This window comes from Eptatretus burgeri, chromosome 4, assembly GCF_056783735.1.
Source record: "Eptatretus burgeri isolate ZD-2024b chromosome 4, Ebu_testis_v1, whole genome shotgun sequence".
In the NCBI taxonomy this organism is placed as follows: Eukaryota; Metazoa; Chordata; class Myxini; order Myxiniformes; family Myxinidae; genus Eptatretus; species Eptatretus burgeri.
This window is the reverse complement of record NC_140964.1, coordinates 74,548,228-74,574,816: the sequence shown is the minus strand read 5'-3', so window position 1 is coordinate 74,574,816 and position 26,589 is coordinate 74,548,228. Positions and strand designations below refer to the sequence as shown.

Here is a 26,589-nt window from a genome sequence, read left to right as displayed (position 1 = left end):
GCCGTGCATTCAGCATAGCCCCCTCCTGCGCACCTGGCAGTCTGGCGTGCTCGCTCCATTGGTCCCCCATGTGACCCTCCCTTCAGTCTCGGTGTCCCCTTTGAATCTGCCAATGAGTATGGGAGACACCCTGGTGTTGGCTTTATGGTTAAGGTGGCAGGCTTAAGATCTTAGGGTCTTGAGTTTGAGCCCTTGTTATCCTGTTGAAATAACACCAGGTGGGTTGACTCAGCTTGTCATCCTTCCTCCATCGGCAAAATGAATACCAGCTTACTCGTATCAGGGACAATTAGCGTGGGAGATGGCAGCACAGCCACACTTCCAGAATCAGCGGCACAGCCACGCTTCCAGAAAATGACTCGATCAGCAGCCACAGGATCCATATGAAATAACAAGCGTGGGAGACACTGTACAATTTTTTTTTTTCTCAATTCCGCACTATATTTCTCCAAGGTTCATGTGGAATACCCGTCCTTCTCCATTTTGCCTTACTCCCCTTTCCCTTTCGGTAAGGTATGCCAGGGCGATAACACACGCCCAAACAGCTGCGTTTCTGTTTTAACTTCCGGGCTCGATATAAAAACCGGTGGGAGCATTTACAAACCAAGCTATCCACTCCACAAAGGACTCCATGCATGCATGCTCTAACACGCGGCATCCTTTGCCCACATTCGGTCGACTCTTGTAGTTGCTACACCATGGGGAAACAGTTCTGAATGTAAAGCTAAACAGTTCATCCCTGACAACTTCCCCTGAGCATTCCTCTCACCTCCTCACGGTTCATTCTAACCCTGCCCTCTTGCACCGGTGCCACATACACTTCCTCACTCACCACACTCGCACATGTGTATGTGCTCTCGCAGGCACACTTGCCGCCCCCCACACCCGTGTTGCAAGGCGCGGATCGCGTGTTTTTGGTCCCGCTGCACGGCTGCTCACTGCATGCCACAGCACACGGTTTGTAAACTGGTCGTGTAACCTTGACCACAGCACTCCGCACCACGGGCTCTGGTGCGAGTTCGGATGGCACCACCACTGAACCCGCACATGTGTAACCAAACATGCAGACACACACACAGGCTCACATCTCCCTGTGGAGAGTCCTTTCACAATACCCACTTTCCCCATTTGTACCATGATACTTGTGTGTGCTTTTGTCAACGGACCTGCCGACGACGTTGACTGGACCGACGACCTTCCATGACAGCCCCAAAGATCCTTCCTCACAAGCCCATATGTTTTTTTGACCAGTCCAAATGGATCAATAAGATCATACAGCCAGATCCCACTAATATGTCACGGTCCAAGTTTATCGTAAAAAAAAAAAAAAATTCTTCAACGAATCGTGGAGAAAAAGACAGGTAAAACGAAAAGTTGGGGTGGGGGTGGGGGGTGGATTAATAGAGACAAAACAAGTCTTCAGAGAGTAATGCTGCAAAATGTGCAAATATAACCAAGCTGTTTTGTCCTGAATCTGTTGATTGATTATATTGCAGTTGTTGGAGGTGAGTGCAGGTTCGTGCAGAAGCTGGCAACGAGGCAGAGGCAGAGCCGGCGACAGGAATTGTGACTGAGGAAGAAAATGTGGCTGAGGACACTGCTGAACCACCCGAGGTTCCACAGTGTAACCGAGGCATCTGAAACACAACGTCAGCAAGAGCAGAGAGAAATCAATGTCATTGAGGCGGGCTTGCTTCAGGTAGGCACAACGGATGTTGACAATGGGAAGAGTAACTCTGACAGACAAAATACATTTAATTACTTTGCTCGTCCTCATTCAACTGAGCTAACGGTGTTTTTCAAATATCATCCAAATCAAACTACTACGAATAGTGTTGTGCAGAAAATGTTCAGATGTAAAGATGGAACGAATCACAAGTGGTTGACCAACTGTCAGGTCAGATCAGGTATGGTGGCATGTTCCAGAGCAGCACGTCGCTGTGTCCGCTTTCTGCCGGTACTCCAGAGGCCTCCATCTGGCCATCCCCCAGGCAGATGCCTGGCCCATCCACATCTCCTTGAGATGCTGATCAACCTGCTGCAACCATGAGGCATGTGGTCAGCCCATTGGCCGCTTCCACTCACGAGGCTCCCTCACAGAGAATCTGGTGAGCAGGATCAGCATCAGGAAAATGAGCCACATGTCCATACAGCCGCAGCTGACGCTCACAGACCATGCAGGTAACAAATCTCATTTGAGTCTCTCTTAGCAACCGCTCGTTGGACACAAAATCCGACCAGTGACAGCCAAGGATTCTCCGAAGAGACCTGGTACCAAAGGAATTAAGTCTCCGTCTCAGATCCCTGGTCAGAGTCCAAGTCTGACATCCATAGAGGAAGACTGTAAGCACCAAGGACCTGAAGACTCAGACTTTGTCGTCCTGCACAGATACCAGCAGCGCCGCACCCCATGATCCAGTGAATCCATGACTTCCCAGGCCCGACCCAGACGTCTATTGACCTCTGGCTCACAGCCAGCAGAGACATGAATATCACTGCCAAGGTAAGTGAATCTCTCCATGACCTCAACATCCTCACCACAAACAGGTACACACATGACAGCAGCATCCAAGATGTCATTGAAAGCCTGGATCTTAGTTTTGACCCAGGAAAGACATAAACCCAGTGGCTCAGACTCCTCATTCAGCACCTCGAAGCCCCCCAAAATGATATCTAGTCTCTGCAAAGGTGACTGCATCATCTGCGAAATCAAGGTCAGAGATGTTGACATTCCGAAACGATGCACCACAGCTTGATCTCTCCGACATCTTTTCCAGAATGCAGTCCATACAAGTGCTGAAAAGTGTGGGGGCCAGTACACACCCCTGACAAACTCCAGTAACAACTGGAAATAAGTCAGAGATTGTGTCACCACATCTCACAGCCCTCTCAGTTCCAGAGTAATGTTCAGACATCAGATTGATCAGTTATGGTGGCACCCCACGAAGATCAAGAATTCTCCAGAGGGTATCCCGATTCACTGAATCAAACGCTTTGCAGAGATCAACATACGCTGCAAGCAGCCCCTGCCGAAACTCTCATCTGCGTTCGGTGAGGATCCGAAGAGCAAGGATATGGTCAATCGATGACCTTTTTGGTGTAAAGCCTGAATGCTCTGGATGCTGGTGCTCAAGCAGATGGTGGTGAACCCCATCAAGAATAATCCGAGCAAAGACCTTGCCCGGCACTGAGAGCAGCGTCACCCCTCGGTAGTTGTTGCAGTCTTGGCGATCACCCTTCCCTTTCCAGAGAGGGACAACAAGGCCCCTCTTCCAGTCAGTTGGGATGATGCCTGTGTTCCAGGAAGAGCACAGAACTGCATGCAACAACATGAGTACAGCATTTCCACCAGCCTTGGGAAGTAACCCATTTCAACCGGTTCACCACAGCCTGTGTTTCCACAAACGACGGTGGATCACAGTTAATTGGAGGGTCAGCAATAGGGATAGTAACACCCCTGACATCCAACTCGACAGCTGGTGGATCAGCTTGCTACAGACTCTCAAAGTAACCGGCCCAGCGGGCCTTTACTTTGGACCCTCTGCTCTATCTGCAGTACACCAAGGGATGGGCTTGGAGGAACGCAATTTGTGAATCCTCCTGTAAGCAGGAAGAGAATCGCTTGACCACAGGTGATGCTCTACCCCTCACAGATTCCTCGCACATAGGCCTCCTTGTCCACCCTGAACGCATGTACAGTCTTACGCCTCAGCTCACTGAACAGCCCAGCTCTCCCATTCAGCCTGGCCCTGTGACTCTGGTCAATGGTATCCAGTGTCCCTTGAGAGACACAATTCTTCTTTACCCGACAGTGAGTTCCAAGACGTCCACCGGCAACATCAATGACGGTGGTCTTGAAGACACTCCACAACTCTTCAGGATTCCCCAAAGCACCCAGACCCACCAAATCTCCACTCAGCCTGTTCACAAACTCCTCAGCTACCCTCTCATCCTTGAGCTTGTCAACATACAGCACAGGCTGGGATGGTCCCATTCTCCCGGATTTAAGCTCCAACTCAAGAGTTGCTGCAACAAGCCGGTGGTCAGTATTGAGGAACCGAGCACTCTGGTAGACCCTGTAGTTCTGGATCATCCTCCAGCGACCATTTACCAGCAAATGGTCGATCTCCTTTGCCACACCACCAGCGTTGGAATACCAAGTTCAGCGATGAGCTTGTGGGCGCTGAAACCATGAACCAGCCACCTTAAGTCCATGACTTCTTGCAAAGTCAAGGAACTTAGTGCGATTCTGGTTCACCGTTCCAGACCCACGGGGACCAACACATGTCTCATAACCATCCCTATCAGTTCCAGTTGATGCAATGAAATCCCCTAAGACTAGAAGAGCATCTCGTCTGGGGCAATGATCAACCACCGACTCGAGCGTGGCCAAGAATGCGTTCTTCATGGTGAGATCACTCGCCTCAATCGGACCATATACAGAGACCAGGGAAACGACACCCAAGGAGTGATGAATGCTTAGTCTCATAATATGCTCGTCGACCTGTGTTACCTCAATTATCATTGGTGTCAGCTTATTGGACTCAGCCACAGCAACTCCTTGGGTATGGTAACCATCAGAGTGACCAAACCAATACTAGGTGTAACCACCCGCCATGATCACAGCACTATCCGGTCTCTGAACTTCAGAGAGTGCTGCAATACCAACGTCCAAACAATTGAGCTCAGATGATAACAAACAGGTGATCGTCCTTTCTTAGGGATGACATTCCAGGCACCGACCCGAAGAGACCGCCTCAGGTTAACCCAAGGAGACCGCAGTCTGATGGACGACACCTCAGCACCACCCCGACACACACAACCGCAATCTGACCCGGAAGGTTGCCTCATGGTTTTCCTCCCATCATCAAAGAGTGGGGATCCTGAAGGCTTTGCCCCAATCCTGTCATCTGGTGAGCTGTCCTGCAGAGAGCAGCTGCACAGGAGGTACTCTCATGGAGTGGGTTTTCAGATTTCTTTGTGGTACGTCTTGTGGAATGAAAGGTTTTACGGCGGCCGGAGTGTAAATCCTGCCACCAACCTCCTTAAAAAAAAAAGTAACCCAACTGCAAGAGGACGTCCGCAGACGCAGTTGGGTACGAGATATGGATGGCCTTTGGGTCACTAGGTACTCCTCCTCCTTTGATGGGTTTTCTTTTTAATCCTGCTGGGTGTCCACATCCATACACCCTCCTCACCAGGAAACCTGATGGGGGAGACAGTTTCGTCGCCGACAACCTGACCATGAAACAGGTTATTACAGGTTTACATGGTACCTGTAGAAAGTCACAGGTCTAATCTGACCTGACCTGATGCAAATGTGCAAGAAACGATTCATTGTTCCACTTGGTCTGTTTTGCATTTTCGAGTTCTGCTGCAACAAATTTACTCATTGATGGAATGACAGACTTGAGGCCTGCAGTGCATCAGTAAGTAGAGGTCCCAGAAAATAGTCCCATGCATAGAGTTGTGCAGAATCATTTTTTTTTTCATGGCCATTAAGGCACATATTAACAGTTTGCTGAGCTGCAATCAAATGTCTGTCCACTGAGGGCAAGTGCGCAAGAGGCGACGGGTACTAGAGCGGGTCAGAGACATTGTCAAAATGAGAGGCAAATGTGGACGTATCTACAGGGGTAACAAGTCGGAGGCTGCATCCACACTTGCAGACATTTCAGTGGATCACAGCAACTTTTTGGAGTTCAATCGACTGCTTAGCAAGTGTGACGTGTTTGCAGGAGCACGTAAATAATTGCATTGAGGGGGCAGGGGATCGTTGTTGGATTCCTCAACCTGGGAATACTTTCTTCAGTTAATGAAGCGGGTTCTCGATTCATGTGAAGTTGACATTACGAAACGTGCTGGCGATTCAACTGATGGTGCAGCAAATATGCAAGGCCAATATAAGGGGTTTTTCCATGCTCCTCTCAACAGAGTCCCCCAACAAAGTCCATGTCTGGTGCTTTGCACACGTATTATCCTTGTATTGGCAGACACTACAGGAGTTGTGATTACAAGTGCATCACTATTCGCTCTCATGAATGATATTGCCGTGTTCTTTTGGGAGTCATATCAACGTATGATTGTCTGGGAAAGCGCGAGTCGGCACACTCACCATCGGAGGCTGTTCACGATTTGTGAAACGCGTTGGTGGTCAAAGGATGCAGCACTGAGAAAAGCGCTTGGGTCATTCTCAAAACCAGACTGTGCTTTGTGCGTTGACATAATTGTGAGGTTGACAAATATTCAGGAGAATGCACGATCCAATCCTGTAGTGCGTGTGAAAGCAACAGGAGACACAGAGTTGCTGCTAAAATATGAGCCCATTCTCACCGCAAAAACCGCCCATTCTCACAGATAACAGCAATTTTTGAGAGGAATCGTGCAAATGATGATGCAAGCATCAAATTTGGCACGTTTGTTCTCCAGGGGGATTCTAATCAAATCTGCCTAATTGGCCATTTGAAAATCCAAATTTTGAAAAATTTGAAAAAACAAAAAAAACTTCAAACAAGTCAACATCACGAATCAATGTTGGATGCTGGCTGAGATTGGTGAATGTTTCAGAAACATCATCAAAGACGTTCCAAGTCTGCCATGCAGTTTTCTTCCCTTTACCGCGGAAGGCAGACACGACGTCACATCCGGTGAACACATGGAAGTATGGGATCCCTCTAGCTTTCTCAGGCCCTATTGCAGAAACTACCTCATGGACTGGAATCCATCACGCCTTGGCTCCCTGGCCAAAGGCAATCCACATGTTCTTAAGACCTAGTTCCTGTAACGATGACAGTGCAGATATTGCTATGACTAGTACGTCCGTATCATTAGCCTTAATGATAATGGACTTGCTACCATCCGTCGTTGCATCCCTGGCGTGTACAAATATTCGAGTGTCAGCTTCTTCATGACAACATGGAGACACAGCATCCAGTGACTTCCTTGTGTTGCTAATGGCATCTTCTCCTTTTGTGACAATGACTGTGCTTGTCGTCTGTGCTTCACACATCTTCACCACAAGGAAATGAAACATCTCAGTCTTGTTGCTGTCATCTCGCCGAAAGCTTCTCCAGTTACTTGGGGTCTTACTGGTTCCTGTCACTCTCCTTCTGATTCCTTGCCCCCTTTTCGACCTTGCCTCAGACTTCAGACTTGACTTCTTGTACACATCAAACACTACGTCCACCCTCTCGTACCTGGCACCATAGGATTCCACCTTGGAATGATGTCTTCTTTAGCATTGTCATCAAATATCTTTGAAGTGCGTGGAGGTAGGGCATTGATAAGTGCTGAGCCATCAATCATGACTGCATCTCCCCTTGGTTCTCTGTCTGGGATGTTCACTTGCGCTTCAAGAATTTCAGCCAGCTGTGACTTCAAATTTTTTTGAAGTTTTTTTTTTTCTTTTTTTTTCAAATTTTTCTAAATTGGGATTTTCAAATGGCCAATCGGGCAGATTTGATCAGAAAGCCCTGCAGAACAGAAATGCCAAATTTGATGCTTGTATCATAATTTGCACGATTTTTCTACTATCCACGACACTCCGTGCCTGGACCCATGTTTCGTCCCAGTCATCACTTTCATTTGGTCTTCATGTGATTTGAATTTAATTGTTTTTAATTCCGAGCAAGGTTCGCTCAACAAATCCATCAGAGGAGTCGTGAGTGAGATCACGTGATGACATGTACAAACGACTACGAGGCCTTTGTTAAGTGTGCCGGAAATTTTTCTGATTGTGGAGTTTTTTTTTTAATTTTTTGAATTTAGTAAAGCCGTTGGCTTGGTGTTTTGATGAGATGAGTGATACGTTTTGCGGCTCCGGGGGCGTGTTCCGTTACCAAGCTGCTCGCTTACCGCTCGCCAAGTGTATTCTCAGCACTCAAGCAATCACTCCATTGGAAGTTGTTGATGAGGAACGGTTGGCTTGGCAAGCGCTAGCAAGCCGCTTGATAACGAAAAACACCCCAGGGTTGCGGCTTTTCACGGCTTTCCCAGCGTCATCCAATAGGAATGGAGAGGAGGAGGAGGAGGAAGATCGGATCAGGACTCGGGAGACACGTGATTTGTTGATTGTCGCTGTCGTGCTGCGATGGCTGCGTTTGATGATGATCTTTGTGCTCTGGAGCGAGCACTCGGTTTGGACAGTCGCGCCTGTGACGGCAAGGACCGGAAGGTAACGGGATAAGGAATATTGTACGTACGGCACAGTGCAGTCGTTTTCTCATTCGGTGTCGGTTGTTGCTCATTTATCTTTTCTCCCGATCGTGTGCCTGTTTGACTTTGTTTTGTTCCTTATTTTAAACGTGATCTTGTTATTTGCGATGAAAATAAGCTGGAAATGAGATAAGGACTTTTATTATTATTTTTTAATATATCATTGATTCATTCTGCTCAACCACCCAAGCTAAGGGGGACAGTACAGTGCAAGTGGGGGGAGGAAGAGGTACAGTGCAAGTGGGGGGAGGAAGAGGTACAGTGCAAGTGGTGGGGCGGAAGAGGTACAGTGCAAGCGGAGGGGTGGGGGGAGGAGGTTGCACAGTGCAAGCGGAGGGGTGGGGGAGGGAGGTTGCACAGTGCATGCGGAGGGGTGGGGGGAGGTTGCACAGTGCAAGCAGGGCCAGTGCAGTGCAAGCGGAGTGGGGGGAAAGAGGTACAGTGCAAGCGGAGGGGTGGGGGAGGGAGGTTGCACAGTGCAAGCGGAGGGGTGGGGGAGGGAGGTTGCACAGTGCAAGCGGAGGGGTGGGGGGAGGGAGGTTGCACAGTGCAAGCGGAGGGGTGGGGGAGGGAGGTTGCACAGTGCAAGCGGAGGGGTGGGGGGAGGGAGGTTGCACAGTGCAAGCGGAGGGGTGGGGAGGGGAGGTTGCACAGTGCAAGCGGAGGGGTGGGGGAGGGAGGTTGCACAGTGCAAGCGGAGGGGTGGGGGGAGGGAGGTTGCACAGTGCAAGCGGAGGGGTGGGGGAGGGGAGGTTGCACAGTGCAAGCGGAGGGGTGGGGGGAGGGAGGTTGCACAGTGCAAGCGGAGGGGTGGGGGGGAGGGGAGGTTGCACAGTGCAAGCGGAGGGGTGGGGGGAGGGGAGGTTGCACTGTGCAAGTGGGGGGGCTGTACAGTTCACGCTGTATTGGCAGTCATTTTTGCTTCCATCACCACAGGTGGGCAGATGTTATGTTTTCTCCCTGTTTGTGAACAGGATATCTCAAAAAGTTCTGTATGAATTCAGACAAATGTTGGTGGACAGGTTGGGTGCGTGACTTGGACGAATTGATTCGATTTTGCTGACGATCTGGATCTGGATACAAGAATTTTTCAAGTGATTCTTCACCTTTGAGAGATGGGGCCAGCACGGCACAATATTTCATACACGGCACAATATTTCAACAAGTTGTGGGTGGATTTTGACAAAACTTGGTGAATGAGGTGAGAAGAACAAGCTTCTTCTTCTTGCTTGGCTGCCATTTTATTGGGGCATGACCATGCCGTTGATTCTGTGCCCCAATACCAGTACACTGGTACTCATTTCACCGACCTCAGAAGGATGACATGCTGAATCAACCCCACCTGGTGTTAATTCAGTGGCCAACAGGGCTCAAACTCAGGACCCAAAGATCCCAAGCCAGCCACCCTAACCACTAAGCCAACACCAGGCTTAAGAACAAACTGAATAGACTTTGGTTGAGGTATGGATCCAGATCCAGCCTCGCAGTGGGATACAAAACGTAAACTGTTCAGTCTGGCAGAGGTCTGCACTTTAACAAGTTTCGTTCAAGTTGTTCTTGCGACAAACCCTCACCAGTTTGATGCTAGCTTCTGACTTCAAGCACAGAGTGTTTACAATGACCTTGTGGTTTGTTCCACTGAATAAAGTTGGTGAATGCAAATATTTGGGAGTCAGACGGTGACCGGTGTTTTCTCCAGATTGAGGAATTCAGGCACATGATGCTGGACATCCAGCCATGCACTCATATTGTCTATACTCAGACTCCTTTGTTTTACCATTATAATTGAGGACTGAGTAAAATGTATGGTCTCTATCTGATTCATCTGATCTCCAAGTACATGGAGTTTGTACAGACAGTTACTGAACAAGAGTTCACCATTATTCAGGCTTCGATCACCTGACTTGGTGGTGGAATTGTTGGAGCTCCCGCTCCATGTCTGCAACGTCGGTGGTTCAAACCTGGGCTGAGTCGTCCCCAGGACTTTGTGTACATGCTGCTTCCTTGCTTGACGCTCAGCATTTGAAATGATAGAACATGGCCAAACAACCATTGGTTGGCAATACTGGCGCAGGCATTTGATGGGCCTCATGGCTTCCACCTGCGTTGAAGCTCCTTGTCGGGGAATATGTACCATGTGGGTCCTCTGATGGATTTTCTCTTGTGAATCACAGACGTGAAGTCAATCATTTAGTTTTACAGTGGATGTGGCCACTCCCCCATGGTACCCGTGTCATCTGCCGAAGCAGACATTTTCTGAATGCCGACACGACAATCACGGCCTTTTTAGTAAATAACTCGCTTATTGACTCGAGCCTGTTTGTAAATAAAACCTTGCTTTTATCTTGAGGTGATGAGAATATTTGTCTCATATGTACCTGAAACTGATCAACTGCCTGTTCTCCCGTGCTAAACTTCTAGCAAACATGAAACCGTACCACATGGCATTTCCTCCATGAGTTAAAAAAACCAAACTTGTCTTGTCCATTCTGGCTCCTCTTCTTTACCTCATTTCTGTGTTTCCAAGTCCAACTCCACAACTTTGAACATGGAGTATTTGAACATGGAGAACATGTCCATGGAGAACATGGAGTTTACCACATCGTAGTGGAGTCTAACGTGTGCGCAATTGATAAAACTTTGTGTTCCCAGACTGATTATGCGGGCCTGCTGAGTGGGGCGTTCGAGGTTGCACGCCGGGCATCACGGCCCGACCTGTTGGGTACGAATGTGGCCGATCGCGCGCTGGTGCACCAGTGGTTGGAGTACCGCTTGGTGCATCTGTCGTCGGCAAGTTGTCGGGGAGGAAAACGCACAATGTTGCAGGTATCTGATGCTGCACCTATTGTGGACTTTGTGCCAATCGCAAAGCAGTTTTAAATGATTAATTTAAATCTATTTTTAAAACTGAAACGTATGCCGATGCTATGTTTTTCACATTGACGAGGATGGTACGATGTTCCTTTTTGTATGATTATTCTGGGGATCCCTCTTGTAGGAATTGAACAAGCACCTGGCAGATCAAGTATACATGGTGGGCAATTACCTGACCTTGGCGGACATCCTGCTGTACTTTTTTCTCCATCCCATCATGGTAAGAGCAATAGTTAGAGGAATTTTAGGAAGAAGAAACAGGACCGATATTCCAGAGGGAGATTGTGAGTTCCAATCTCACTGAACCAGGAGTATTGAGAATTAGGACGCTAAATTTCCCAAAACCAAACTACTCTGTCGTGTGATAATTACCCTCGCAGGAGGAGAGGGTATTGCATTTGGGTCTGTCTGTCTTGTCTGTCTGTCTCTGTCTGTTACTTGCGAAAAATCGAAGATTTTTCAAGTGTTGTCTGTAAAACTAAATGACCATCAGTCGATTTTTGTTTGTCTTGTCTGTCTATCACCTACAGGTCACAATTCTAAACTGATTGTCATGAAACCAAGTGTAGTGGTGCCGGGTCTTAGTGTAGTGGTGCCGGGTCTCGGTGGCGAGCACGACTGCTAGGTGGAGCAGTAGAGTCGGCTCCACCGAACACCCGGAATTTATAGGTCGTCACCCCGGATAACTCGGAGCCGACGGGTCCCTTATCGGACTGAAGATCGCCAATAGGTCGGCCACGTGGGATAAGGTGAATTGCCAATTTCAATATACCTAAATACCCACACAGTCCAACTACCGGGGAACCACACCCTCAGCAGAACGAGCCGTTACTGTGCTCGAACCGTGTGTAACCCGAGCGGATGGTTACCGAGGTCCGTCGGTCCAAATGCACAATTACGGCAACGGCCTTCCTAATTCCCGTTTGCAGCGCAGCAAACCAATGATAGAAGCACAGAAACGAGCTGGTACATTCAACAATAGGGGTATTTATTTACAACGGGAGGAAGGAACACACAAAGAGCAGAGTTATCACGACTCTAAAATAAATGGAAATTTATACACAAGCACTTATACAATTATACTTGAAGACGGACACACGCACGCACGCACGCACACACACATACACACATACACACACACATGGACCCTGTCGGGTCTTTATTTAAGGTTTCCAGCTCAAGGCCAGGTGAGCTGGAGAGCAGAGCCTGTGCTTGGACCTGTCCACCTCGTGTCGTCTTCGATGATCCGGCTCGGCGGGACTCGAACCCGCAACATGATGCTGCTCCAAGCACCAGGTACCGCGCTCTCCAACCGGCCACGCACCAATCGACCAAGACCAAGGAGAAGATCAGAGACGACAATGACTTTAGGACGACGACCACCACGACGACGATGATTACTTTCACCACGACCACAATGACTTTCACCACACAACGACGATCTCCACGACGACAATGATTTTCACCACGACGACCTCCATGACGACGATGACTTTCACCACACCACGCTCCCAGCCTGGCGTTCCTTTTTTATTCCTTTTTCCTCCAGGGTGAGAGAATCGCCATTTGAGGCGATCTCCACCCTAATTGGATGGGGTGTCGTGGGAAAGTCGCTCTCTGTGGCAATCTCAACCCCATTGGCCGGGGTGCCGTGGGAAAGTCGCTCTCTGTGGCAATCTCAACCCCATTGGCCGGGGTGCCGTGGGAAAGTCGCTCTCTGTGGCAATCTCAACCCCATTGGCCGGGGTGCCGTGGGAAAGTCGCTCTCTGTGGCAATCTCAACCCCATTGGCCGGGGTGCCGTGGGAAAGTCGCTCTCTGTGGCGTGATTGGACAAGGGGAACGCCCCTGCCTTCCTGGGCAGGGTCCCGGTCTGAGGCGATGGAAATCTCCGCCCACGTACATCGTACATGGCCGAACGCACGTGGGCTATGGCGTCGGTGTGTGAAGTGAAATGAAGGAGATTTGTTGTAAATGAAACTCCGCAGCGCACACATGTAATTCCCGTTAGACCCAGGTAGGGGGCCCTAACTCGAAACACACACTTACTGATATAACTGTTCTATAAGGACCTGAATGTTGTGTGCAGTTTGCTTCCAAATTCATAACAGTAGTAGTCTCAACTGAGAAGCAGATTCATTTTGAGGTCAAAGGTCATCTTGAGGATCATCTATCTATAATTCCAGCAATCGTGTGTGTGTGTGTGTGTGTGTGTGTGTGTGTGTGTGTGTGTGTGTGTGTGTGTGTGTGTGTGTGTGTGTGTGTGTGTGTGTGTGTGTGTGTGTGTGTGACCACCTTTTCTCGACAACCACTGGTCCGATCTAATTGAAACTTGCTCGCTATATTGCTGGGGACCTGAGTATGTGCCTTTTCAAGGTTTGATATTAATCGGACAAGTGTTTCCAAAGTTATGGCCATTTATTTACCAAACCAATGACAAGACACGTTGCTGCGTATGCTCGTGCGCCGCCGGCCGACGATGACATCATGGGCCGTGCCGGTTACGATGGGAAAGGATGCCTTTTATTTACCGTGGCGTAGGAGTGGCAATGGTCAATGGCAGCGAATGTCATGGCAAGCAAAGACAGGGAGGTAAACTTGATTTTAATTTGGATTTTAATTAACTCTGTTTGTGGAAGTATCACAGCAGTTGGTACTTCAATGCAAGCGATAATTCGTGGAATGCATGTGAACATTCCGTACGGGCACGCACCACTTCCGGATAGTGATGACTTGCTGTATTCCAATAATTTCTCGATTTCTTATGCGCATTTATAGATGAACACAATGCCTCAATCCAGTCGTCATTTATGAGAGCGAAGGAACGGCCTGTGTATTTGTTTGAAAGTTTTTTTTTGGGGGGGGGGGGGGGTTGCACGTAAGGCCACACACGTACGGCCACGCGAGAGCAAAGGAACGGCCTGTATGTTTGTTGTTTCTGGCTCGCGGTTTGAACGATTTTTTTTGTTGTTTTTGTTTTTGTGTTTTTTTGCACGTACGGCCACGCACGTACTAGTATTTCTAAAATCGGCATTTTTCATCCGATTTACTTGAAAATTCAACAAGAATTGCATACTACATCATTGAATTTGGAAACCAACTAATTTTGAGTTCAAAACGTCAACTCGAGGTCACACTTCTAAATTCATCAATTTCAATCTGAAAAATAATCGATTTTCATCCGATTGACTTGATCTTTGATTGAGATTATGAATTTTAATCTTAATGAAATGGACAATATGATGTATCCATGGCAACCTTTGGAGAGGGGTGGGGGGTGGATTTTGCAAGTCTGCACAGCATATTTTTCTTGTTTGTTTGTCTGTCTTTTAAAAAAAATTTTTATTAATGTTTATCGCCTATAGGTCACAATTTTAAACTGATCTTCATGAAAGTTCATCACATGGTAGAGCTTGCCAAAAGCAAGAAGCCTATTGTTTTTGAGGTCAATCGGTCAAAGGTTATCAAATTTATCAGATTTCTAAAATCCTCAATTTTTATCTGATTGACTAGAAATTTGAACAGGATTTTCATAACTCACTGAATTCAACTACCAATTATTTTTGAGGTCAATATCGGCCAAAAGGTCAACATAGGCCAAAGGTCAACAACTAAGCTGAAATTTCTAAAATCCTCAATTTTCACCCCCAACGACTTGAAAGTTGAAAAGGATTTGTACATCAGGTTACTGCATTCAACCACCAATTATTTTTGAGGTCAATATCGGCCAAAAGGTCAACATAGGCCAAAGGTCAACAACTAAGCTGAAATTTCTAAAATCTTCAATTTTCGCCCCAATGACTTGAAAGTTGAAGAGAATTTGTACATCAGGTTACTGCAGTCAACCAACAATTATTTTCGAAGTCAACATCGGCCGAATTTCTAAAATTGTCAATTTTCATCCGATTGACTTGGGATTTGAAGAGGAGTTGCATTTTCTGGCATTGATTTCAACCGGCAGTTATTTTTGAGGTCAAATTTGTTTATGGATTTTGCACGTATCATGCTATGCACGACATCTTTCTTGTTTGCTTGCTTGTTTGTTTGTTTGTCCGCATAGAACGTGAGTACGGGTTTTTCTCTGCAACTGCTTGTCGGATTGACACGAAGTTTTCACCGTTGGAGCGACTCCTCATATAGAATGTCATAATGATAATTATGACATCATATATCATGTGGTGTGGCAGTCATGTTGGAAAAAAAGGAAAAACTTTGGACCTCTGTATCTCTAAAACCACACCAAGGAAAACATTGAAACTTGGCACATAGCAAGTACTCCTCATGGGGAATAAGTGATTTTTGTATGTCATAGGTGCCTTTGTTATGACATCATAATTGCATGCGTATAACACTACATCCGATCAATATGAAAAGTTTTGCAGGTCATCTTGAGATAAATTGGTCCACAAAAAAAAAACTGACGTCATCAGTCACGTGGTTTGGCAGCCAAATTTATTTATTTATTTATTTTAAACCTTCAGAAATCTTCTCTGAAAGGGTTGAAGAGATTGAGGTGAAACTTTTCCAGCTATGGCCACCTATCGATGAGAAACCAAACGTTCCCACCGATGACATCATAGGTCACATAGTTTGGCAGTCATAGTGTGGTGGATCCAGTCATAGTGGATTGACCCTGAAACCTCTTCTCCAGAATGGCTCTGTATAGTCCGGGCACCCTGTGCTGAAAAAGGTGGTAACCCGAAACAAATTGCAATACTTTTCAAACCTGTTTTTGATGATTCCTAATGTACTTGGGACTATCCTATTAAAAATCTACCAAAATCTATTCAGTGGAACATTTTTTTTTTGAGAAAACTTACCCCCACCCGTAAAATTCAAAAATTTGAATGTGTCGAAAATGTAAAATAACAAAAATGTGTTTCATTCTTATAAACAATAGTTTAATATACGACAGGAGCATCAGATACTTGCACTGGAAGTTAAAAACATAATCTAAACCTATAGAAATACTTGATATGGGTCAGAATGATTCCACATTCGTAAAATTGGCGGTGACTGGGCTCCGCGGGCGGCTGGCCACAGTACGTACCGGAAACAACATTTCACATATTGAAGTCTCGCTTTTATAAAATTTATGTAACTTTAAATAGTACATTATATAACAGTATTGCACATCAAGTACATCTGTATACACCAGGGTTAAACAATCACAATTGAAGCTGAATCTGTTGTGAAATATCGGGAGGCCACGGCCATCTAAAACTCAAATTAACGCTCTGTTGGGTCTTCCTCCGAGTCTGTGTCAGCCGACAGTGAAATGTTTGCACACACCCCACGACATTCACCGCAGGCCATGGATCAACCCAATCCATTTTTTCGGCAGATACATCTCAAACTGTAGCACCCTGTTTCACAATTGCACCGTATCACTTTCAGTAACTTTTGTGGTGCTGGTGTATTGTCGGTCAAAATTGGGGCCAGTTTCCCTTCACTCACTTTCCAGCCCCATTGATCTGGAGGTACTTGGTCACCATGGCCGAACCACACTTGAACCTGTTGATACACTCTGAGGCTGTGATATTTATCTGCAGCTGATGTTGGAGGCAGACTGTGTGGCTCAACTGCTGCAGCACTTCGTGTGGTTTTGGAATAAAATGTGCGAAGCCTCAGGTCATCCAGGCTTTCGTCATCATCTCAATTATACAAGGAGACAAGACAGTTCTCCTGCCTTGACGACATCCTCCGTGTTTGACATGGAATCCAGAAACACCTCTGCTTGTCTAGCAAAGCCGTTGTCATTCTTTAGTTTCACTTCTGCTCTAAGTTAATGTGGCAACTTTGTTCGATCCACCTTATTAAAAGATTGTTTAATTGATTTGAAACATTTTAGAAGATATTGAGGTATTAGTATGTTAATGACCTGTAACTGATGGGGTTGGTTTGTCAACACTCCTATCATCATTGTCATCATCAGAGAGGAAAGTTTCTTCTGGTTCGGCACGTTCAGATGATGACGGAAGAGGTACGTTCAATGCAGTTGATGTCACCAGTGTATTCAGTGCAGCATCAACAAGCAAATGACCTCGAACTGCATGGCTGACTGCCTTTCCTGAGAACATATGTACCACTGTGTTGTCAGCATACACTACTTCCAACAGCTCCTGAAGGCCTGATCCACTCATCAGGTGGCCAATGGATTCCAGGAAGCTCATTTTTATATGGAAGCCTCCCAGACGAACGACAGTTGGTTGCAATTCAGGAAGACTCTCCACCATTATGTGTGCCTTCCACCATAACGGTTGATCAAATGTCACCACTGGGTATGCTTGGTACTGACTTCCATGGGAAGATATGAATTTTAATGTAGAATAAATGCAGGTGAGATCGTTTGGATCCAAATCAATCATGGGGAGAAACATGACCGACGACACACCAGGATGTTCTCCTTTGTGGATGAGCTGCATGAACCCAGACCACTGGGGTCTTGGGACTTTCAGCAGCAGTGATGACTTCCAAAGTAGATCTACATCTGCACATGGTTCTTTCGCATTTGGGTTTGTTATTGGCTGGTAGAGGAGAGACTGGAGGCTATCTCTTTCTGAGAAGAAGTGCTGAACATTTATCCGTCCAACAGAAGCAATATCACCAGATGTGACTTTCACTCTTGGAATGGTTCTTGATGATTTTGTCCCGGGTGTCACCATAGCAATAACTCCCATACCGTGGAACGTACCCTTGCCGTCAATACTTCTCACATTGTGTTCAACATTGTCAGCAGAATATTGTCTAAAATTGTTTGCACTGAAGTTTTGAATCTCTGTGCCATGTGCAACTGAAGAACTTCTTTCGTACTTCTTCACTTCACCGTAAGAGGAGGAAAAACCCATGGTGATATAAAGAATCCACCAAAAATTTTGATTGGAAGTGGTGGTGCATTTGAACACCCAAACCAATTTGTAATGGTGCCAGAAGGATACGAGGCCATGTTGCCTGCATGATCGCTTGTCCTATTGGAGCAATTTTGGTGCTTCGATCTTTTCCACAGAATATTGTGTTTAACAACTGCTGCAAGGATGGTGGCACGAACTCCAGTGCTGTTTCTGTTGATATTTCGCCGGCAGTGGGATAGGTGTTCCTGGTCTGATCAAGGTCTTTTATGTCCTGTTTTATGAAGTTAGCTGCTGCTTCAATTATGTGGGGCTTCTCATCCTTTTTGTCTTGCATCGTTTGTTGATGAAAATTATGTCGGATGTTGGAAGCGGTGGTGTGAAATGTTGCTTCATTTTGTTTGCCATTGATCTCTGTGATGATTATTCTGTCACTGAAATGTTTTTTATAGTTCAGATTTCATATGTGGAAAGCTGCTGATAGTATGTCAGTATCTTGGAGATATTCTTTCATCTTGCTTATCAAATCGTTGATGGTCACCTGCTCGTCATCATTGTTTTCAAGATACTCCACTACTGCTTGAAAAGCTTCGGATTTTTTCGAGTCCTTGGGTCTGCCACTTCCACTGATTTTCTTGCATTTTGCAGCTCTCTGCTCTCTGGCTTGCTGAAAAACGATTGGCACTTGTTTCCCTGTTCTAAAGTTAACACTACAAATGTTGTGATATACTGCATCTGCAGCAGGCAGGTCTTGAACAAAAAGCACCCTACCTCTTACAATGTCAGCCCATTCTCCCTTGAACTCATCACATGCCTTCAGTATTTTGTTCTGGAAATCCATTGTTCCAACAGGAATAAGTTTATGTTCTGATTTCTTGCCTTTATATACATCTGGACAACCACACAATACACAATCCTCGTCATAACTGAATGTAGTTTCTTTCGATCTTAAGGCCCGGTCACACCTTGACGTTTTAGCCAGCGATGGCAACGTATTAAAATGTATCTAAAACGCTGGCTTACGTTGAACTTTTGATGTTTTTTTTAAAGATTCGGACGTATTCATAGCGACTTGGTCTTATGTATAACGCATTAGTAACGGACACAGAACGTTTCGTTGTGTTATAGATAACTTATACCAACGAATGCTGAACCTGTTGTCGGCCTACACAACCGATGCCCAACGATAGTCGAACTTAGGCATAGCGCGTTGCACGCATCGCCGACGATGTCGTGACGTAGCCTATTAAAAGGCTGACTCGCAACGATTCGAATCATAACTGCCGTAGAAATGGAAGTATCAACATCGCGGTCACACCTTGGCGATCTTGCCAGCGTATGCCGACCTAAGAAAAATGTGTCTAAAACGTTGGGGCACATCAAATACGGTATGAGTAAGTTTGGTATACGTGAGTAGAACGCTAAAGTACGCTATCATACGTCGTAGTAAGTAGAGTACGTCAGGAAATTTTAAACATGTTCAAAATTTTACAACGTACTCGGCGTATGACACACGTTCCGCATGCGATGGGGATAGGTTGTACACACGATATGTGGACGCTTACACACGTCCACAAAGGCTACTTATAAGCTACTCATAAGTCGAAACACGTCGCGGTAATGTCTTTTTTACGCGAAACTTATTTCTAACTTATGTTTGACGTGCTTTGAACCAATTCTTTACATAGTCCCAACACACATCGACGTATGTAGACGTATTCCAATGACGTCTTCCGGTCGACAAAAAAAAATAAATGAACGTGTTTCTAGCTTACAACTGCCATATAAAGACGTGTTCCCAGCAGTTTTGGGAATTGGTATATAAAAATGCTGCTCATAAAAGGGGAACCCAACTGTGTTTTCGAGTCCTTTTTGAGTCGATGTCCATGTCAGCAGTAACAGTATTAGTATTAGTATTAGTTTGTTCATGTTGGCAGTAGTAGGTGAGTGTGAGGGGGAGGGTGTGGGTTATGATGGATCGTCCTTGCGTTTAACGATTTAAATGATAAACTCAACGATTTAAATGGCTGCATCTCCACTATTGAAAGTAGACGCTTGCGCTCAACAATTTGATTTTTTTTACACTCAACGACTTTTAAACGGTACCACTCAACTATTTTCATTGTTTACAATGAATGATTTAAATTGCTGTCACTCGCCTTTGTTTTTTGACGCTGGGTTTTGGAAATTTTAATCGTTTCTATTGAACGTGCTAAATCGCTCAAACCCCACTATTGAAAGTAGATGCTTGCGCTCAACAATTGGATTTTTTTTACACTCAACGACTTTTAAACGGTACCACTCAGCCATTTTCATTGTTTACAATGAACGATTTAAATTGCTGTCACTCGCCTTTGTTTTTTGACGCTGGGGTTTGGAAATTTGAAGCGTTTCTTCTGAACGTGTTAAAACGCTCAAACTCGACTATTTTAAATAGACGCTGCCGATGGACAATTGGAATCATAGCCAAGCTAGACATCGAAGTGTGAACATCCTCGTCATGCCGAAGAAAAGTTTGAAGAATGCTGCAAATAAGTGTCCTGGCCGTGGCCGTGGACGCTGACGCAAGGACGATCCATTATACCGACGTCTTTCAGCCTATGAGTAACTTAAAAGTAACGTCTGTCGATGTGTGGCAACGATCGCGTAACGTGCCAACAACACGTTAATCATAGGTTAGAAATAAGTTTCGGGTACGCTAAACATTACCTCGGCGTGTCTCAACTTATGATTAACTTACAAGTAGCATGTGTTGACGTCTGTCAACGATCGCAGGCCGTGCATACAACTTGTGGCCAGCGTAGCGGAACGTGTGAGTCATACGCCGGCATACGTCGTGAAATTTCAAGCATGAAAAAAATTTGAGGACAACCAAAAAGTACAACGTTTAAAGCCAACGTACAACGACGTATGGCAGTGTTTTTCAGCGTGCTCTCAATGTTATCAAAACTTACCCATAACGTATTCAACGTGTGCCAGCGTTTTAGAAAAAAAATTCAAAAATCGGCATACGTTGGCTAAAACGTCAAGGTGTGACCGGGCCTTTAGTGTGTGCTGAAGATGATGATCCTGCTCACCAGAAAGTTTACGTTTGTTGTGATGCAGGATTGATCTCGGGTTGGTATAGTCACTTCTGCACTTCACATGGACAGGCTGGCCAGCTGCGACTGTTATATCTTTGCCTCTGGCTTCGCTGGCTTTCAGGAGACCATCACATCCCTTTTGTGTTAATGTAACAGTTCACTCTCCACCTGACAGTTTTTTTGCCAAATTACACAGTCATCCATCTTGATGTTTCACTTCAGACTTTCTGCAAAAAAAATCATCAATAAATCATTACTAAACCGATCTCACACAGTGTAAAACTTACAGAGCTACACATTTTTAAGAATCATGGTCATGGATATTTGTATGTAGATCATATTATTGCATAAACAGGAGTACATTGGCCTATGTTGTGCTTTACATGACAACAATACAAGTACATCGGTATCGAGGTAAAAATCGATCCGCGTTTTTGGCCAAGACAGGGTTTGCACTCTACTGAACTCTTGTTGTTTGTATAAACTGGAATAATAGTGACATTTAATATGACTATATGATTCATCCATAACATTTATAACTCATTTTGAAAGCATTTGGATGTATTTCTGTTATTTTGCATTTTCACCCGATACAATTTCTGGAATTTAAGGGGGTATGGCTAAACTATCTCCCTAAAAATATGTTCCACTATTTTTATTTTGGTAGATTTTCAATATGAATCTCCCAGATGTATAAGGACTTGGAAAAATAATGTCCGAAAACGATTGCAATTTGTTTCGGGTATATCCACAGGGTGCCTGGACTAGTAGATTGAGGGCAAACTTTACACTCATGTTTCCCAAGCATTGGGTATTCCAGTTTGTTCACAAATAATTGATAAGTCACATGGTCTGACAGCCATATTGGATTGAACGAAAATCTTTTAAAAATGCTCTGAGTGCTTCATCGATCGACATGAAACTTCACAACTCTGTTCTCGTGGTGATGGGGAATATATATATATATATATATATATATATATATATATATATATATATATATATATATATATATATATATTTTTTTTTTATTTCAACCTTATCGGATGCATGGTCGGCAGCCAGAATTATTGTAATTTTTTAATGTTTAAAAAAAATTATTATTATTATTTTGAATAAGGCTCACTTGGCTACATCTGTATCGGTTTGAGGGTAGAGGAGTGCCAGCTGAAATCCGAATCCTATCCAGGTTCTTCCTGATGACGTCATCTTTGCTTTTTGCTTGTTCAGGTTAATTCTGATTTGCAGGACTGTACCTGCAGTATTTGATCTTCCATTTGATTTGAATCTCAAACCAAAAAAATTGCTTTTGTCCCTGAACACACCCGTGCAAATCTCAGCTGAGTCGGGCCATGGGATCTAGAGATATTAGGTCATGGCCATTTGGAGTTTTGTAGCCCAGCTATTACTCTTACAAAAGTAGATATCATTTGAATCTCTTGGACAATCCAAAAATACTACTTCATGGAAGCACGACACTGAATACAAAAGTTGACCAGTTGCAACCTCAGTGACCATTACCGAGAAACTATTTTATAAAAAATTTTGTTGCACAAAAAATTTAACCATATCTTTACTTCACTTAAATCGGGTGGCAGAGCTTTGTGTAGCGATCTTTTTCCATATTAAAAGGGAGATAAGAGTATGATCCCCACCCTAGTTTTGAACCAGACACCCACAGTCTGTAGGATAAAGATGGCCTTGGATCCATGAAGGCATGATATGGAGTTCACATTGATGCTTTCAAGAACCTAACAAACATACAACTACAAACCGCCTTCATTGGATTTTTATATCGTTAACAAAAGTAGTACGGGATCTTGTGTTAATACGTAACAGTACAAGTAATTTTTGGCTGCTGCCATTTTGGGAAGAGCAGTTCCATCCCTTGGGAAGGATATACTGGATCATCATTGCACCGTCTGTCTCTGGATGAGACGCTTCTTTCCCCTTTTCTTGAAGGAGCATGACGGAGCCATTCTGAACGTATGGACAAACTTGATCACATAGTCATCATCTTATTGTGAGTACTCCTCTAACTCGAACCATGGAATTGCATCCACCAACTGGACTGCACGCTCCCCTTTCAGCACATACAAATCAGATGGCCACATTAGAAAGCTTGGCCGCTATCACCGTTCCGAGCAATCATCACAAGCTCGGAGAACCTGGATGTGCCGATGTGTGTTCACATGAAAACTCTGTGGAAAGGCTTTGCTCTGATCCACTAGTTCTACGTTATTAGCTCGGGCCCCCCTGCCTTTTTCACGATTACATGAATTTACATTCTCTTTCGAAGGTCCAGTTCAGTACACACTCGTGGCAATGAAGGAAAATGTTGAAGGAGAGTTTGTAAGTTATCAATTAAATGATGGGTTTCATCAAATCCAATAACCCAGTGATTTCCCTGTGAAATGATCAATTGTGAAATCATATCTGGCATTCTGTGATGTAGCATTCAATATGAGGTCGCACTGATTAGATAATTAATTGATATTTCACTCTTTATTGAAGTAAGATTGTATTGTTGGTTGAACGGTTCCTCTATACCACTTTCGTGTGGGCCCATATTTATTGGATATTGTAGTGGGCCCATGGACCAAATTCTCATTTGTCTTCATGGTCTTGTAGCATACCTGCTTGCTGTACTGCTTGAGCGTTAGCTTGCCCTTTCACCAAGCTCAGATGTGTTTGGGCCAGGGCGGTTTGTGGGGGGGGGGGGGGGGGAATATATGCTTTGTTACAATGTTATCATTGTTTTCGTAATTAGTGCCATGCTATGGCAGGACCTATTAAGATATGAATACTCGTCGATTGTTTGGATTAAACAATGTTGATGTTCGTCAGTCTACGTCTACGGTTAACTTTGACATGGTCGTGGTCTCGTAGTAAAGTACGACTAACTCATTATCATTTGACGTTACGTACTTTACCGTGCTACTCACTTATGAAAGGAAATTCCACAGTTTCTCCTCCTTGGGTTAGTAAAACCGTAACAAGCGCAGCTTTCTGGCATCTTTCAAATACCCCAGATGCAATTTTGCCCAGAACGATGATGGCGGAGAAGCTTTCTCATCTAGCCATGATGTCATCTAACTACGCCATCTGGTGGTTGAAATGTAACTCGATGGCACGAACCAAAGTTCTCCCTCGTGTTTACGCCGCCGACGTAGCTCTCCACCGTCACCTCATTCCGCTGATCCATGTTCATTCCTTCCTTGTCACCTCGACTCTGAAACCTCCTGTTATCCCCTTTCCCTTTGAGAATCGGATAGACTTGTCTCGTCGCTGCAAATTGGTTACAAATGTGTGCAATTTTTATGTTCCATGGATTGTCCTGGCATCTATGACTGGTTATTAATTAAGAATGGTTCAAGGTCCACCTGTTTTTTTTCTTGCATGTTGTACTTTTGCAGAAATGCAATTTGATCCGTGGACAGTTATTCCTTCAACACATCATATGTGTGTTTCATTTTCTTTGAAAACAAATCCTTCCATCGAGTGAGGGTTCCTGGGGTTTGAATCCAGGGTAGGGGGTCATACTCGAGCTAGCTTTTGGCATAGATGATCGATGGTAGTGGGGGCAGTAAGAGCTGAGTTGCGCAGTTCCAGGGATGAAGTTCCAAGACCCATGACTCCAAACGACCTTGAACTCCACGGCTTGTGCTGAAATTTGCACAGGTGGGTTTGGGCCCCAAAACAACCTTGCCTGTCAAATTGGAGGTGGCGTGTTGACCACTCATGCACTTGCCTTGGACTTCTGTCAATGGAGGTGGCACTTTTCAACCAAGTATTCGAGGCTGACACTGATCACTTCGGTATTGACATGAATGAGATTCCAAATGGGAACTTGAACTTTTTCTCAGAACTCGTATCGAGTCGGATAGCTGAGTTATTGTCAGCGACTGTACAGCATTGTAGAACCTAATTATGCACCACATACAATTCTTCCTGTCTCAGGTGATGTGTGCAAGTCGCTTACAGTTTATTTATTGAAGTCACATAATTATTTGTGCTAATTGTGGCTTACTGTTTTGAGTAAAGTTTGTGTTACAAATAACAGTCGTTTCCATGGATATTTTGGCCTGTTTATCATTTGTGATGGCATATTACTTGCCAGCAGTGTTTGCTCACATCTTTGGGTAACTATCAGTGTGATCCAGGATTATACCTAACGACAATAAATAAATAAACAAATAAAATCCACAGAAAAACACAGCTTTGATCATGTGACTTCTGCCATTGGTCCCAAGGTGGAAATGACCATCCTGGAGCGCGAGGAACTAGACTGTCTGACCCGCTGGTTTGACCACATTCAGCACCAGCCTGGAATGAGGCAGCACCTCCCGCCCGTCGTCATACCTCGCAACAAGCTATACTCATGACCTCTCTGCACGCAGTCCTCTTCTCACACCTGCACATGGAGGCGAGGGCAATGGATGCAGATCAACATTGAAAGGGTGTAATAACATTCAGCTTGGATGTCATCAAGATGTTTTGGATGATCAAGTTTAACATATTCCATGCAATTAATTTTTTTTTTTTTTTTTAAAGGGTTACCTTGATTTCACTTGATCAGGGTGTGGTTAACCAAGTTTCCTGGATATAGTTCCATTTTTGTTGAACCTGCTCGTTTATTTCTCAGATTATTGCATTCGATGTGAAAGCAGAAAGGCACTCCAATTGCTTGATTTGCAGCTTGGTGCACTGTTGTTTTTTTCCATGTCCAAGACCCATGACCGAGGCACATGATTCATTTTGATGTTGAATAAACGGCCGGTGCCCTGTGGCTTTCACAATCTTCATCACAGCTTTTGAATTGTTCTTTTGTATGGCGAAACTCCTTGGATAACTAAGTTGTTATTGAATATGAGCTTGAATAATCTGGATCTGGATGATTCGGACTCGGTTCGGACAAAGTCGGCCGAGAGTGTGGTTTCCCCAGTCGTTAGATGGCGTGAGTACTTCGGTAAATTGGAATAGACAAGTGGACCCTACCTCACGCCGTCGAAATATTGGTGACCACGGTCCTTTAAGCGACCCGTCGACTCCGGAGTTATCCGGGGTGACGACCTTTCAGTTCGGTGGGAGACGGCCCAACTGCTCCATCTAGCGGTCGTCCTTAAGGTAATCTGGATGATTACCTATCTTGTAAAGTTTATTTTATTTAATATGTGAATAATTGAATAATCTTGTTTGTGCAGGTGGAACAAAAAAAGAGAAGAGGGTGCAGTGGGTAAGTTATGGTGGAGATGATTATCTTTGTACGTTGATGAATAAATTATTGAACATCTTTTGCTCGTTATTTCCAACGTCACGTGATGTTGAGCGTCATGAATTGAGCATTTGTCTTAGATGAGGTTTGTTACCTATGATTGAATGCCAGCAGCTCGTCTTATTGATCCCTCGAAAAATGGTGCACTCGTCAACACAATATCTTGCCCGAAAAGGCCCTCGGATGAATATTTGTGGGAGGGCCAGACTCGATAAGGATTCCACCCCAAACTACACACCTCAAGGTATGGGATTAGAACCCCAAGATTCTGGTTCTTAGACTGCAGCTCTATTTTC

At 45.0% G+C, this 26,589-nt stretch overlaps 2 protein-coding genes across 2 annotated transcripts; both read left to right on the top strand.

Moving 5' to 3' along the window:
- The first annotated feature begins 1,582 nt into the window (after positions 1-1,582).
- On the top strand, positions 1,583-7,831 carry LOC147028370 (uncharacterized). Its single transcript, XM_085876551.1, has 3 exons — positions 1,583-2,047; positions 3,669-3,751; positions 5,328-7,831. Exons 1-3 carry the CDS (start codon positions 1,583-1,585, stop codon positions 5,431-5,433), a joined length of 654 nt encoding a protein of 217 aa, XP_085732677.1. The 3' UTR covers positions 5,434-7,831.
- Positions 7,797-25,823, top strand: EEF1E1 (eukaryotic translation elongation factor 1 epsilon 1). Its single transcript, XM_085876550.1, is given in 5 exon segments — positions 7,797-8,070; positions 8,073-8,173; positions 10,867-11,040; positions 11,213-11,308; positions 25,272-25,823. Coding segments are annotated over 5 exon segments (777 nt in total). The 3' UTR covers positions 25,404-25,823.
- Positions 25,824-26,589: the final 766 nt, after the last annotated feature.

What these genes read in the sequence shown, in the direction of transcription:
- LOC147028370 (XM_085876551.1), top strand. Translation starts at nt 1,583, where the DNA reads ATGTGGCTGAGGACACTGCTGAACCACCCGAGGTTCCACAGTGTAACC. An exon ending in TGATCAACCTGCTGCAACCA is followed by an intron (nt 2,048 to 3,668) that starts TGAGGCATGTGG and finishes CCTCGCACATAG; the next exon opens with GCCTCCTTGTCCACCCTGAA. An exon ending in CTCCCATTCAGCCTGGCCCT is followed by an intron (nt 3,752 to 5,327) that starts GTGACTCTGGTC and finishes CAAATGTGCAAG; the next exon opens with AAACGATTCATTGTTCCACT.